Source organism: Ctenocephalides felis, unplaced genomic scaffold (assembly GCF_003426905.1).
Source record: "Ctenocephalides felis isolate EL2017-DRISC unplaced genomic scaffold, ASM342690v1 CF-g0.4_SCAFFOLD_01604, whole genome shotgun sequence".
NCBI lineage: Eukaryota > Metazoa > Arthropoda > Insecta > Siphonaptera > Pulicidae > Ctenocephalides > Ctenocephalides felis.
In genome coordinates, this window is record NW_020537758.1 from 16,633,762 (window position 1) to 16,649,826 (window position 16,065).

Here is a 16,065-nt window from a genome sequence, read left to right on the forward strand (position 1 = left end):
TATTATTTATAATATCAAAGTTCAATGCAACGAAAGTATATAGTAATCGACAGAAATCATTGATCTAAAAAAATATGTTCTGCAGACTAAAGATCCATGGTCGAACGGCTGACTTGGCGGAAAGTAATATAAATTCCCACTCTTCAGAATGTGTTCGCGCATTTTATTATTATGCTCTGTGAACCTTTTCGACGGCAGTTCATTCACCTGCCCGATGTACAGGTTACCGTATATGAAAAGAGCGTAAACTATATGCATATGCCCATGCCCTTATCAGAACAATTGGGAGAAAAAAATATATAACACCTTGTTTGTAGTTTCAATAACTATGTAAAACCATCCCAAAGGTATTGCAATTTTGTAGATAATAATAGATGTATAACTGAAGCAGACGCAAATATCCAATATTGCAAACTTCTTATAGAAAACCATTTACATTTATGGTAAATACAGACATCATCACATGTATAGACAAAATGATACAGATGTTTTATTTAACGAATGGAGAAAATCAAATGAACAGACAAGGTAACAAATGAAGAAATCCTAAGAAGAGTAGTTAAAAAAAGGACTCTACTGAGCACGATCCTGAACAGAAGAGGACAATGGATCAGCCCAGAATACAAAAAGGATGCCTTCTACAAGACGTCGTCAAAGGTAAAATAGAAAGTCTAAAAAAATTAGAAAGAAGAAGAATGCAGATGGTTGATGACTTACGCAAGAAGAGAAATTACAGAGAACTGAAGCCAAAGGACAAGACCAGCAAGCAGAAGTTTGGAAAAGAAAATGTATAAGAATGAAAAATTACATACTTATACAAATTATATAGTAGGTGCTAATTCGATTAAAATTTTTTTACTAAAACGTAACAATTGTTACTATTATTTTAGAACAATTATTAGAAATACTGTATTTTTCAACATCGTATGTTACATAATCTAATATAATATAAGTGCTTGGGCGACAATCTTTATGTTTATCTGCAAGAAGAAACACATAATCATTTTTTCACACCGCCGACACAAACAATAAGGAGCGTCTATTAATCACGTGATCGACTTTTAAAAGATTTTTGGGCCCCCTCCCTCTTGGTGATACGTGGTTATTTCCAAAATTAACCCCCCTCCCCCCAAACATCACGTGTATTTTGAATTACGTGAAAAAAGCGTAATTTTTTCTTTGAAAATGTTTGGAATTAAAAAAAAAATCAAGTAAAAAATGAATACATGTGATATTATACTATACCCTCCCTCCTCCACGTGATATCTCGTGATTTTTTGTCAAACCCCCCTCCCCCTAAAAACCTCACGTGATTATTAGACGCCCCCTAACATGCTTGTTGAATCACTCTAATCGGATAATCCATTCAATCAAAAGCTGTCGTTCTTTAGGGGCGTCCATAGTTCACCTGAGGTTTTTAGGAGGAGGAGGGGTTTGACAAAAAATCACATGGGGAGAGGGGTATATCACGTGTATTTATTTTTTACTTGAATTGTATTAAGATAATCCAGTTTAAATAAAATAAAAAAATACAATTTTTCTGGTTTAAATAAAATAAAAATACACGTGATGTTCGGTGGGGGAAGAGGGTAATTTTGAATATCACCGTGTATCACCAAGGGGGAGGAAAAAGGGATCGTTCAAGTATTACGTAAGCAGATTTATTAGAATTATTTACCCCCCCCCTCCCCTTTGTCAGCAAAAGTAAGCAAAAGTTCTTACCCAAAATAAGCAAAATAAGCAAATCAATAACCCACCCGCCCCCCTATAGTGCTTACGTAATACTTGAACGGCCCCAAATCCAAAAATTCTTAAAAAAATCGATCACGTGATCAATAAACACACTTTTTGCACTTTTTGCCCCGTATCTCTAACAAACATCATTTTGATCGTAATTCCCTTAACGTTTAAATAATAAACATAACAACATCCAATTTCTACACCCAATTTCTAATTCCATTTTCCCTCTTTTGCAGAAAAACAACAACCCAATCAACAATCCTCTGCCCATGCCCAACACAACCACGGCAGTCAGGGTACCAACAAGCTGCAACAAAGGCGCGAAAGCTGTCCCTTCTGCAAAGAAGACAAAAGGCGGCCCTTGGGTGCTTACTTGAGGTCAAAGGGTACTTCCGACCACAAAGACAGCATAACAGAAGAAGAGGAAGAACAAAAACATGGTGAAGAAACCCAACAATCAAAACGAGACGAATAATCGAGAGAAAAGCTTGACGTCGCGAAAGAAAAGAGGAATTTGATGGAGTTAATGGAAAGCGCCTGGTCGGAGACGATGTCAAGGCTATTATATAATACGACGATGCATCTTTGTACAGAGGCGTTGCGATCATTAAATTTATTTTGATAATTGACCTTCATTAATCTGATTACTCCTGCAACACATTTCGTTGCTTATGTATATGTATATTCAAACTTAGTATAATTGTAATTTAATTTATATTATATTGAAGCTATCAATTTTTGTCCTATGTTCTCGAAATTCGTCAATAGAGTTTGTAATAGGCGTCGTTCAAGTATTACGTAAGTACTATAGGAGGGGCGGGGGGTTTGTTTATTTTGGGTTGACATGGGGGGCAGGGAGTCTGGATGATGATTACCTCATAGGTAGTATTTTTATTTTTTTACCGAATGGCTAACTTACATTGTCTTTGCCAGTATCAAAAATTTAAAATAAGTTTGTTATGTTCGTAAGATTATAATAATTTTGTTACTCTATGCTGAATACCATATCAGTAAAATCTCTACATCCTAAACCTATTTTCTTATTTTAAAATTATAATTATAATCTAATAATTACAATATTTAAAAAAACAATACGGGGGTAAGAGCTTTGCTTACTTTTGCTGACAAGGGGGATGGGGGTGGTAAATAATTGTAATAAATCTGCTTACGTAATACTTGAACGATCCCATATCAGAAAAAAAATTACTATATATTTGCTTTTTCGTTTTCCTAAAAAATATGAGGAAATGGTCGCAACGCTAACATTAAAATTTAAACATAATTAACAAATTATAAAATGTACTTATTAGAATAAGCAAATTTTAAAAACATTCATAGAATTCTCGAATGCTACCCTGCATACTATATTAAGAACTGCAGACTTGCATACTGTGTATGCATTCAGCTGCAATTAGCTTTAAAGATAATTGTATCTGAAAATGTATATCAATTATCAAAATATTATTTGATTTTTTTTTCAAAAATATCAACTTTATCTTGAGATTTCTATCTGAAATGTAGTCTGGGTACGTAGAAAAGATAAACCAGACTTCATGGTTTTTAATGAATGTAAACAGATATACTGTCTTTATGGTTCTTAAACTAATTGGTTTACTAAATAAGTCAAGTTACTTTTAATTTGTATATAAAAGTATAATGTATAACTATTTATAAATAAATATAACTTATTTATAAAATATAATAATTAAACATGCAATCGCATTTTCAAATTTCATGGCGATAAAAATTAAGTAACATCACTTTTTTGTATTTTTTATAATTATTGATATATATATAATTCATTTTGTATATAATTAAATTAAAATTCATAAGTTTATAAAATTATTAATATTTATCTATTAGACTGTTCTAAATAATTTATAAATTAATGATTAATATAATTATATTGTTAAATTTCAATAAGATACTAATTAAAATTTTAAAGCAATTTTACGTATGTTAAGTAAAAATTACATATACTCTATTGCTTGTGTTGACTAAAAATGTAATATTAAATTGTTAAAAATACAATAAATTCATTTACCACTAAACATATTATTAATTTATAATTACAAGAAAAAACTAAGCCAAATTACTTATTGAAACAAATATCCATCATAAATGGCCTGATGCCTCTGCAACTACAGTTGTGTCTATGTATCTAAATCTCTCAAGTTTAATAAATTTATATGTAAATAATTGTAAGAAACATTTTAAGATCTCACAGCATCCTAAATACACTTTATATGCATTTATTAAATATTAATTAATATTCAATATTAAAAAAATCCAGGCTATCCTGTTGAGATTCTGTTATACTTTTTGTCTCATGTGACTAAGTTTCTATATTCATAAACAATTTATTTTAACAATGCACAATAGGTGTGAAACATTCTTTGCTCACAAAGTGGAAAATATAAAAGCATTGTTATTTCCAGTGTTGCAAAAATTGAATTTACTTGTGCAAATTGTATTATTTTCACATTTGTATAGAAAAATGCAAATATTATTTAGAAAAGTTCAATAATCTGCGGTACACTAACATCAATAAATAAGATAGAGCCTGACTAAGTCAAGAGTATAGTTGAATGATGTGACAATATTTACAAAAATGCATTAAGAAACTTGTTTTTTCAATTATTTGGATCAATATAATTATTTTGTTTACGTCGGCTTTTAAACGCACTGTAATGCAAATATGATCAGCCTGTAGCATATAGAAAACCTACAAAAGCAGTGCAATTTATTAAACGAGTTTCTGGCCTTCATGGTCGTAATGTAAAACGTAGTAATTTTATAATATGCTGACAAAATAAAAAAAATCGACTATTAAGACATAATAATAAATGATTGTATTCCCGGAGACAGGTTCATTGTGTGAGAGCACCACAAATCAATGATTTTCCTTCCCTTCCTTCCTTAATTAAGACATTCTCAAAAAAAATTAATTATAAGTGTTTTTGGTTGAATAAATGTTATCAATATTACGGAAATTCAATAGATTTTTTTAAAAAATAACTACCCTTTTAACCTTAAATTTTGTGTCAATTATTGAAAAAAATATTCATAATATTTTGAGGCTACTGTGTAAAATAAGTAGTAAAAGTTACAGCTGTTTGACCATAATAATCCTCTTCTGTTTCCTTCATTTTGCAAAACTTAAAAAGCGATTTTCTCAAAACTGTCTGTTTCAATGCGATTTCCACCATTTCTTGAGCCGATTCACTTGAAATTTTCAGTGAATCTTATTTATAGACTTCTCTCTAGTATATACTAGCCTCATCCCCAAATTTCAATTCTTGCTATTTTTAAAGCTATTTTTAAATTGAGAAATAGTCCAGTTATTATAGTAAGTTCACCTCGGAATTCGAGATACCCAGCTGTAAGTCTGTATATACTTGTATTTTGCACCCTAAAAGTTGTCTCAAAACCTACAAATGTTACATACACACTACCATATATAGGTTTTAAAACAACTTTTAGGGTGCAAAATACAAGTATATACAGACTTACAGCTGGGTATCTCGAATTCCGAGATTCTTACCTAATTTAAGCTTAAATGACTGGACTAAAAATTAAAAAGGTGGTAAAAAATTATCTTTTTTGCAACAGTCGTCATTTGGTCGTATTATTTTATCGTAATTCTAGTATATGCCATTGGAACATAATTTTTCTTTCTTTTCGGTCTACTCTTTCTAGTCTAGTCTTTTTCATTTCGGACTACTAGAAGGGTTGCAATCGTGGCTACGGTCCCGTGCCAATTTTTTGAGACCCCACTTCAACAACTACTATTTTTTTTATAATTTTGTTTTACTTTTTTTCAATACTCTTTGTTACGTTGATAAATGAATTATGAAAAAAATAATAGTGTTTAAAAAAATGTTTTTCCTTTTTTTAGGATGATTTAAAAATGACCTAAAATTGATGTCTCTACACTCCTGAATGCCTTCTTAATTGTTGTACCAATTAATACAATTAATAATTTTATGATTTATCTTTTCGTGCAAGTGTATCGTTGTACACTGCTTTTTTGAAAAAATAGACATTATATGAATTCATATAATTAAACAGAAAAATAACCATCTGTTTACATTTACATATAAAACATGTTATTTGTTATACAAATATCATACCATCATCAAAATAAAACTTATAAAAAAATCTGCGCATCAGCAAAGCTCGGGTAAATTTGCACCCGGCTCGGCGAATGTTCCGGAACAAATGGTGTCGTGCGCAAAACCAATCGGTGGCTAAACAAAACCAAAGCGCGCAGATCGTTTGCCACTGACTGGACGTAGAACGATTCAAACAGTTATATCAGTGATAAACAAGTTTTCGAAACAAATAGAATTAGTAAAAGTCGCATCCCTACCATCACTGCATCATACGACCGTGACGCAACAATAATACTACGACGCTTATATAGTATCATAAAAATTAATATTCAAGAATCTTTGAAATTGTTGATTTCGGAGTTGGATTTAAAGAAACTTGGAAATACACTTGGAATCAAGACTAAAGTGAAATTTTGATAGTCTTTATAATTTATCCTTCGCCTCAGTCGTTTGCCCGCGATTGTAGCAAGAAAAGCGCTTGCGCGAGTTTTGTTATCGCCACTGCCGAGAAAACTGCGAACATCATGTGGAATAAATTGAAATTACCCGCCTGGCGCAAAAATGGACATAAAAATAGAGAAGGTATGTTCTAGAGTTAAATTACTACTATCATACAGTTATTTGAAAGTTGTGATAGAATTCAATCTTACTGCATTTCGTCGTGCTTTGGCGTTAATTATTATAGTTTATAAGTAATAGGTCACATATGCATGTGACCTGAAGATTCTGTACTGATGAGAAGGACGATCGATTTTAATTAAATAGTATTTTTTTGGTTTTTATTATATTTGAATGCTTTGTAGAATATACAAAATTAAACCATTTTTTGTTTATAAAGTTATTTTGCAATAGCATGCTCAGCAGGTTTACTGAATAAAAGTATAAAGTCGCTTAATGAATTCGGCGGTATGATAAAGACGATAGATTTCAATTAATTAGTTATTTTTTTGGTCTTACGATATTTTAATGGCCATATAGAATATACAAAATTTATGATTTTTGGTTTATAAAATATATATGCGATAAAATCATCAGAAATTCCATTCAATAACATTATAGAGTCACTTAATGAATTTGGCGGTATGACTAGGATTGATTTTAAATAAATGGTTATTTTTTGTCTGGCAGTATTTCAATGCCCTCATAAAATATACAAAATATATTCATGTTTGGTTGTTAAAATATAAATGCGATAAAATCATCAGAAGTACAGATAAAAATATAGAGTCGCTCAATGAATTTGGCGGTAAGACTAGGATTGATTTTAATTAAAAAGTTATTGTATTTGGTTTTATATTTGAATGACCATTATGATATACAAAATTTAACCATTTTTTGTTTGTAAAACTATTTTGCAATAGCATGGTCAGCAGTATCAGTGTATAAAAATATAGAGTCACGATTTCAATTAAATAGTTTTTTATTTCAGTCTTATAATATTTAAATGCCGTGTAAGACATACAAAATATATTTATTTTTGGTTTTTAAAAATGTTTTGCGATGAAATCCTCAGAAGTTCCAATAGATGTAATTATAAAGTTACTCAATGAATTTGGCGGTAATCTTATATTTTAATTCCATGTAGAATATACAAAGTTATTTTGCAATAGAATCCTCAGAAGTTCCAATAAATAAATAGAGTCGCTCAATATTCGGCAATATATCTTCATATTAAACAATGTAAGAGCAAAATTATGAAAATCTATTCTATCTCTAAACATTTATACAATTTTATCTTCTTATGCATTCTTTTGACTAGTGTGTATATTGATATTTTACGATATTTTATATATCATTTATTAGTTGCACAACAAACTAGTTCGTTTGATATGGTTAACATTAAATAATTTCCATTAGCAATAAGAAAATGAAATGTTGTCGCAATCTAGCGAAATATCGAACATCGGAATCTGGTTAATATTTACGCATTGAATTCTTGACACACTTTTTCCAAAAAGTTGCAGGAAATTGTGATAATAGGGTATGGAAAATATTTACAATAAGTGCATATGATAACAAATATATATATATATATATATATATATATATATATATATATAAACAAAATGTTTATTTTCCTCAATGCATAAAAAGTTGTGAAAGTGGCTACCTACGCAGGTGTTATTCTATTAAGTCGGTATTACGGTAAAGCTTAAATATTCTTTGTAATCCGGATTAAAAGGATTAGACAAAATTTGCACGTTTATGTAATGATTAGTACGATCGCTCGCAATTTGTCAGACCCTTATAAAATGATTGTCTAAAATCATAGAAATTAAATTTATTTATTACAGCTTTTGTCTACTGAATAGATTTGTAATTTGTAATAAATTTTATGTGTTTCAAAGGCTAATTGTGAAATTATAAAATCTAAATTATGATTTAATTTATTTTTTTAATTTATAGAACCTAAATGCAAATGCACAAGGGGCACATGCAGAGGCGAAAATTGCAAATGTTCAACAGGAGGAACATGTTGCTGCAAACATCGATATACTGTGACAAAAGTCCATGTAAAAATTGGATCTGATTTCCTGCTCTCATGAAAAATCAAATGAATAAAATAGACCATATTTTGGTATTATTGGGAACTTGTTAAATCTCAAATATATATGATCTGAAAACCACGATAAGGTACTTTTGAAGTAAAAGTACGAAACTTATATATTAGTTACTTATAAATTATATTTATATTAGTAAATGTATAAGAAATTCGATAATATGTTTAGATTAATTAAAATGAACAAAAATACTTAAACACTTAGAAGGAATTGAATATCCAAAAATACTTAAATGTCTCAGACTGAAATATAATTTGAAAACTGTATATAAAATAATATATAGGGAGTATAAAAATTGAATATGATCATGACTTAACATATCTACAAATTTTATATCATAGTTTATACAAATTATAATTGCATAAAGAAATTAAAAAAATACATAAGAAGAATGAAAATGCATTTTATTTCATTCAAAAGGAACTGAAAGAAGACACTGTTCGTAAAAATTATTTATAGTTTAAATTTTAAATAAAATGAGTAATGATGTATTTAAAATATTCCACAAAGATTTAAAAAAAAAATTGAACTAACAATCATATTCTGCAGTTAAAAATTTGAATAAAATATAAAAATAAATATAATAATAAATATATATATATATATATATATATATACTATTTTTATATATATTTATATATATAAGATTTATATATAAATCACTCACCCTTAACAGCCAAGTAAGAACAGATTCTCTATACGGCACAAATACTCCACTTTTGCGACAATCAGCTAGTGCCGCTATAACCTTCCCCAGTGTTAATAAAGACTTATTGATACTAACTCCTTCTTTGAGTCTTTCACCACTTGCACATGTATGGCTTAGTCTCTCGCTTCCTGCTAAATCTACAAGACTGATTTTACTACGGATCCCTTGATTTTCTTCAGGCCCTGATATATTTAAAACAACACTAAAAATACTGTGACTTCTTGAAGATTTATCATTCATTCCAGTGGCAGCAGTAGCTCTGCGACTGTTACCAACAGCTAACCACTTTCGAAGGTCAATATGACTATTAACAGCTTGCATACTTAGATCTACCACATATGGGCCGAGTTCTGGATGTTCTCTTACTTTAAGAGGTGCTCTATGACCATTACTAGCCATATTCAGTGATAAAAGATCATGTATTTTTTCATTGTATATTTCAAAATAACTGACTTCTACAGTTGCATTAACATTTTTATCTAATCTTTCTATTCTAGAAAATAACTCATGGCAGAAACGTGGTATGATGCCTGCTTCACTTGCACTACTATTTACATCATAATCTTCAGCGCCTGTATCAATACCCATCATGCTGTAAGTTTTACCTGATCCTGTCTGACCGTATGCAAAAAGACAAGCATTGTAACCTTCAAAGATTTTGTCAATCAAAGGCATAGCTAAGCCATTAAAAATAGTATGCTGATCTGCATAAAACGGGTGCTCTGGATCGCAAGACCAATACGCTTGATCATACTGAAAACTGTGACTAACTCCTCCTAAAGAATCAGCTGTGTTTCCGCCCAATACTGTTACTTCATCTTCATCTACCATCACTATATTAGTAATGGAAACAGTGTTTAATTCTTTTGTATTCATAGGGCGGACTCTTACTGCCACTGTAAGATTACTTATTTCATCTACGGTGTTGCTACTTTTTTGAGAACTTTTCATGCTATTTGGGGTTTCCATCACAACTTGATTAAAGCATTCTGGCGTTTGCATTAAAGAATTCACATTTTTGCAGCGCAATCTTGAGGGAGTACTTGAAGGTGTTGAATTACTTGAATAATGATTATTTAGTGGAGTAATGGCAGAAGGAATTGCACTCATTGATCTAGGTGTCTTTAAACGTTGCGGTGTACGATTACTAAAAAACAAATCAATTATATTATGTTTGGAAATGAGATAAATGTATTTAAAGTAAATAAGTACCTGTATTTGTAATTACTAACTGCAGAATCACTAATATTTTGTGTTTTCAGTGTCTTTGGTGTTTTTTGAGTTTCCAGTGATGTTCTAATAACTATATTATTTTGTTTATTGATACCATCAGCCCTATTTATAGAATCTTTGCAACTAATATCAAAGTTCTCCTTTGAACAAGGAGAATAGATTAATTTTCGGCTGGCCATTGCTACTATGTTTTTGATATGTCAATTCAAATTCAGTAAATTGTTGTCATTTTTAAACTTTTTTATAAAAATTAGAGCAGCACTAATTTAACTAGGAATAAAAATTAATAAATATAAAAAAATCCGTTAAAACACGTTGACAGTAGCTATCAGAATAGTTATCTGTCGCTTTTCATGCGAGAAAAGTATTGCCATAGTAGAATATATATCTTGGCTTCAGTTATTATGAAGTTGTCAACATGTCAGTATGGATTTAACGGATTTCTTCTGCCTGGTTGGTACAGATGCATTGATTATCGATGACAGTTGTAATTGAAGCAGAGCAGAATAAAAATGACAAATATGTACGTGTAACCAGTGTAACGTCATCATAAATGGCAAATATTTAAATTATTAGTCTTATATGTTTAAATGAATAGTACAAAATTAATGTAAAATAATTAGAAGTTATAATGTCTAAGCCCAAAACAAATATTTTGACAAAGCGTTCGTACAAAAATATAATTATTGGTTTAATATGTATTATCATATTCTTGAGTTTACCAGCCATATGCCAAGGTCATGGTCACTCTCACGATGAAAATCCTTCTTTCAAGTATTCCCGCGAAGCAAATGAAGGACATACACATGAACACCATCATTCACACGATCATCATCATCACACACAAGAAAAACCAAAAGTTAGCAACCAGCCCAGTAATTTAAGAACCAGTTCTGAAGTATGGATAAGTGCTCTAGGAGCAACTTTATTGATAAGCGCTGCACCATTCTTAATACTGTTTCTGGTACCTCTCGATAGTACAGCAGAGAAAAAACCTCTATTAAAAGTTCTTCTTGCATTTGGATCTGGAGGTTTACTAGGAGATGCTTTTCTGCATTTGATACCACATGCTCTGATGCCTCATGATCATTCTGATCACAGTCACTCACATTCACATGCACACACTCATGGTGATGGAAGTCATAAACACGATATGAGTGTTGGTATGTGGGTACTTGCAGGTATTATTACATTTCTTTCTGTTGAAAAATTAGTACGAATTCTGAAAGGAGGCCATGGACACTCTCACAATGCCTGTGTAGAAAAAACTAAAGATAAAAAACAAAAATCGCCACCTAAAGAACCTGAGATCAAAGTTGCAGGATATCTAAATCTTGCTGCTGATTTTACACATAATTTTACAGATGGATTAGCAATAGGAGCTTCCTATCTAGCTGGAAATAGTTTTGGCATGTTAACAACTATAACAATTTTACTTCATGAAGTACCTCATGAAATAGGCGACTTTGCTATTTTGATTCAATCGGGTTGCTCAAGGAAAAAGGCTATGTGTTTGCAATTAATAACAGCATTAGGTGCCTTGGCGGGACTTCAATAGCTTTAATCTGCGGTGGAACAGCAGGTGCTGCTACATGGGTTTACCATTTACTGCAGGAGGATTTATATATATTGCTACAGTTTCTGTGATACCTGAATTATTAGAAGGTCTACAAAATTGAAACAATCACTTAAAGAAATTTTTGGTTTATTATGTGGTGTGTACATGATGGTTTTAATTGCTCGATTTGAATGAGCAAGGAAATAAATCTTTATTTTAGGAACATGGTATGGTAGCAATTAAATATTGATTATGCATTTGAGTGTATGATCCATAAGACTGAAATTAGCATAATCTCTTTATTTTGTTCAAAACTAATCACATATTTTTAGTGATATTCTATGTAAACCAATATGAACCCATTTATCATTTAATGAATATTGAAAAACATTTATTTAAAATATCAAATATATTTGTTCAATAAATAGACTACATGATATTAGGCATTTTTCACTTTAATACTTTTTTTAATTCATTTAAACAATATGTTGCTTGACTTTCAATTTCATGATTCTTATTTCCATTTCCAAGTTTCCAAGCTTTTCCACATGCAGATTTCGCTTCTTCTAATAATCCTTGCTTCATGAAAACTATTCCTAGATTTGCATATATTGAACCAATTTCTTCCATCTCAGGTAATTTCATGCTGAGTTTAGCGGCACTTTTCAAATAATGCTCAGCATCTTTTAAGTTCCCTGTCTGCATTATTGGGTTGCAGTTTTAATAAAAATATAATTTATATTACATATTTATTATTTTTTAATGCTTATAACAACTCACATGAGAATTAACAGCTCCTAGATCATTAAGAAGTACAGCAGCTTGTTCTGTATCAGTCCCATGTATTGTAACATACGTATTGTAAGCTGCTAGAAGATGTTCATTTGCTTCTTGATAATTTCCTTTCTCAATTTGAAAATGAGCAAACCTATATAAAATATTATTCTATATAATACATAATATGAAATTTCACTTTCTTTTGAGCATACCAGTATCGTGCCATTCCCCATAAACCTAAAACATCATTGTTTGCTTCTTTTAGTCCTGCTACATGTTTACTCAAACCCTTCAAAGCCCATTCAAAACCTAATTCTGCTTTATCTAATTCTTTTCGTAAGTAATAAATGCGAGCCAGTTTTAAACTTATGTGCAGCATCTTTATTATAAGTGTTACAGTTATGATATTTGATGCTTTGCAGTAAAAATTTTATATAACACAAAAATACCTTCAAATCATCTTGTGAAGTACCTTGCTGCAACAATTGTTGCATAACACTAACAAACAACTTTTCTCGCTTTATCTAATTGGCCCTGATCTAGTGCTAAATTAGCCATTATATCATGTATATAAGTAACTCCTAATGTATTTTGTTTCTGTTGTGCCATTCGTAATGCTACATGCAACATTTGTTCAGCCTTTGCAAGCTCATCTCTCTGTATACATAAAATTGATCTTTTAATGACCATGATCATTTCATCTTCTTCCTCAACTTCTGTTGAAAATCCAAGCCATGTGAAAATACTAGTACCGAGCATAATTAAGTAATTTCTGCTGTTGTTTGAATTTGTATATTCAGAAACATGACTGGTTTTAAGTTTACAGTTGCCATCATTGAATTTAAATTTAGTTTGCTGTTGTATGATTGCATTTAAAGGTCTTCTTGGTACAGATTGGAACAAGTTGAAAGATTTTTTAATAAATCCACATTTGAGTAAATTTTGAATATGTGATACTGACATTTTAATTTACCGAAAATAATAAAAACTATACTTTTGTTTTAAATAAATAATTTATAGAAATTAGTTTGCCAATGTAAGGATCAAATTTGACTTGGTACTGTTAATTTTCTTACATAATTTATTTTTATTATTTATTAACTTAAATAATATTCATGATCACAATATATATACTTAAAAAAATAAATAAGATATCTGATTTATTGATTTAGATTATTTAAAATTTAAATAGTCCCAATTATTTAAAAAACTGGGTAAATTGAAACTTGAAGTTTGACAGGTAAAACAGTATCTCACTTGACACTGACAGTTGGGCAAGCACATGGTGTTTAATTCTGTGTTTTATTTTTGAAACGCATTGAAATTGTTTAATAGTTAATGTTATTTATTAATTATTATAAAAATGGGTAAAAAAGGCAAGGATAAAAAAAGATAAAAGGAGCCGAGAAAACGGCTATGAAAACAGAGAAAAAAATCATCAATAAACAGAAAAACAATTAGCAGCCTTAGGAGAGGTTAGGTTATGCCCACAACTTTATTTTAATAAAATTAATTTAATCTTAAATAATTTCAAAAATGATTTTTTTAAAGGATGATATTGAAACTATTATTGCCCAAATTGAAAAAGAAGAAGCAAAACGATTGGAAGTAACGAAACAATAGTACCTCCACCATCGCCAAGAGTTAATTTTAGTATTGTAGCTTTACCTGATAAAGATGAAATATTAATTTTTGGTGGTGAATATTTCAATGGCCAAAAGTAAATATATAATTTATCTCTCTACTTAATATTTGATTTTTCATACAAATTATATTTTTCTTCTTGAACCACACATATATACGTTCTTTCTTGTAGACCATGGTTTATAACGACATGTATGTTTACAATGTAAACAGCAGTGAATGGAAATTAGTCAAAGTACCAGGTGGTCCTCCACCACGTTGTGGTCATCAAATGGTTTCTATTGCAAGTGATGGAGGACAGTTATGGTTATTTGGAGGAGAATATGCTAGTCCTACGCAAAGTCAATTCTATCACTATAGAGATTTATGGGTTTATCGTATCAGCACTAAACGCTGGGAAAAATTAATCGTAGTGGTGCACCATCTGCTAGAAGTGGACATAGAATGGTAAAAGAAACATCTAATAAAATAAATTATCATCTGATATAATTTAATTTATTTTTTGTTGATTTGTATGTTTTTTTTTAAAGCTTGCTCATAAGAAGAAACTATTTATATTTGGAGGATTTCATGATAATCTTAGAGATTACAAATATTTTAATGATTTACATATATTTTCATTAGAAGATTATGTATGGACGAAAGTTGAGCCAGGTGGTATAGGTCCCTCACCTAGATCTGGTTCTTGTTTTGTTGTTGGTAGCCAAGATCGTCTTATTGTTTGGGGTGGTTACAGTAAAACTGTAATAAAAAGGGAGTGGATAAAGGAACCACCCATACTGACATGTTTGCATTATGTGCTGATAGTAAGAATACTTTTATAATGAAATACCACATGATTTAATCATAATACTACTTACTTTTTGTTTTGATTTAAAGAACATAGTACTAATGCAAATGCTTACAAATGGGTATCAATTAAACCTGGAGGCATACGTCCCGGTCCTAGAAGTGGTATGTCCGCTTGTACTAGTGCTACTGGTAACTTGCGAGCCTACATATTTGGTGGTGTTACTGATGTTGAGGAAACAGAAGATGAATTGCAAGGCTCATTTAATGATGATTTACTTCATCTGGATCTTGAGAATATTTTTTTGGAATAAAGTGCAACTAAGTGGTAAGTAATGTCTTAATAAATGTAAATATGTCTTTTTATTTTGATTATATGTAATATTGTTTCCAGGTAACAAAGAGATTAAAAATCTGAAAGTTTGGAAAATACTCAGGCTCCGCAACAGACACAAATTTGGACAACATTGAGACTGCAGTACAACAAACAACTGGTTAATAAAAAATAGTTACATTTAACCAAAAATATTATAAATACTAATATCGACATTGTTTATTTCATATTTGTAGTTTCCACCACCGATGGCGTATTCAAAATGGTTATTGGAGGAAGTGTGTCAAGCACAAGTAGTTCTGTTACTAAAAGCACTGTGGAAGTACGAGATGAAAATTGGCCTAGAGCAAGAATGAATGCTGGTTTAGTGATATGCAGAGGACAATTATATCTTTATGGAGGACTATTTGAGATAGGTTCCAAACAAATATTTATCTGATTTATATTCTTTAGATATTCGTAAAATGGACAAATGGAAAGTTTTAATTCCTTGTGATATTTCAAAATCTGAATGGTTTGGGTCTGATTCAGAATCGAGCAATGATGAGTGTGAGAGTATGTCTGAGGATGATGATTTGGAAACTAGTTCAGATTCAGATGTTGAA

At 30.4% G+C, this 16,065-nt stretch overlaps 2 protein-coding genes and 2 pseudogenes across 2 annotated transcripts; 2 read left to right on the forward strand and 2 right to left on the reverse strand.

Annotated features, from left to right (window-relative positions):
• Positions 1-8,728: 8,728 nt before the first annotated feature.
• Positions 8,729-10,639, reverse strand: LOC113373423 (kinesin-like protein KIF14). The gene is made up of 3 exons (XM_026613720.1): positions 10,338-10,639; positions 9,084-10,272; positions 8,729-8,737 (listed from the first exon to the last, which is right to left on the reverse strand). The coding sequence occupies exons 1-3, from the start codon at positions 10,535-10,537 to the stop codon at positions 8,729-8,731; spliced, it is 1,398 nt and encodes a 465-aa protein (XP_026469505.1). The 5' UTR covers positions 10,538-10,639.
• Positions 10,640-10,871: 232 nt separating this feature from the next.
• On the forward strand, positions 10,872-12,270 carry LOC113373129 (protein catecholamines up-like). Its single transcript, XM_026613443.1, is given in 4 exon segments — positions 10,872-11,899; positions 11,902-11,952; positions 11,955-12,023; positions 12,026-12,270. Coding segments are annotated over 4 exon segments (1,116 nt in total). The 5' UTR covers positions 10,872-10,989; the 3' UTR covers positions 12,112-12,270.
• A 96-nt stretch (positions 12,271-12,366) lies between these two features.
• On the reverse strand, positions 12,367-13,670 carry LOC113373424 (annotated as a pseudogene).
• Positions 13,671-14,056: 386 nt separating this feature from the next.
• Positions 14,057-16,065, forward strand: LOC113373425 (annotated as a pseudogene).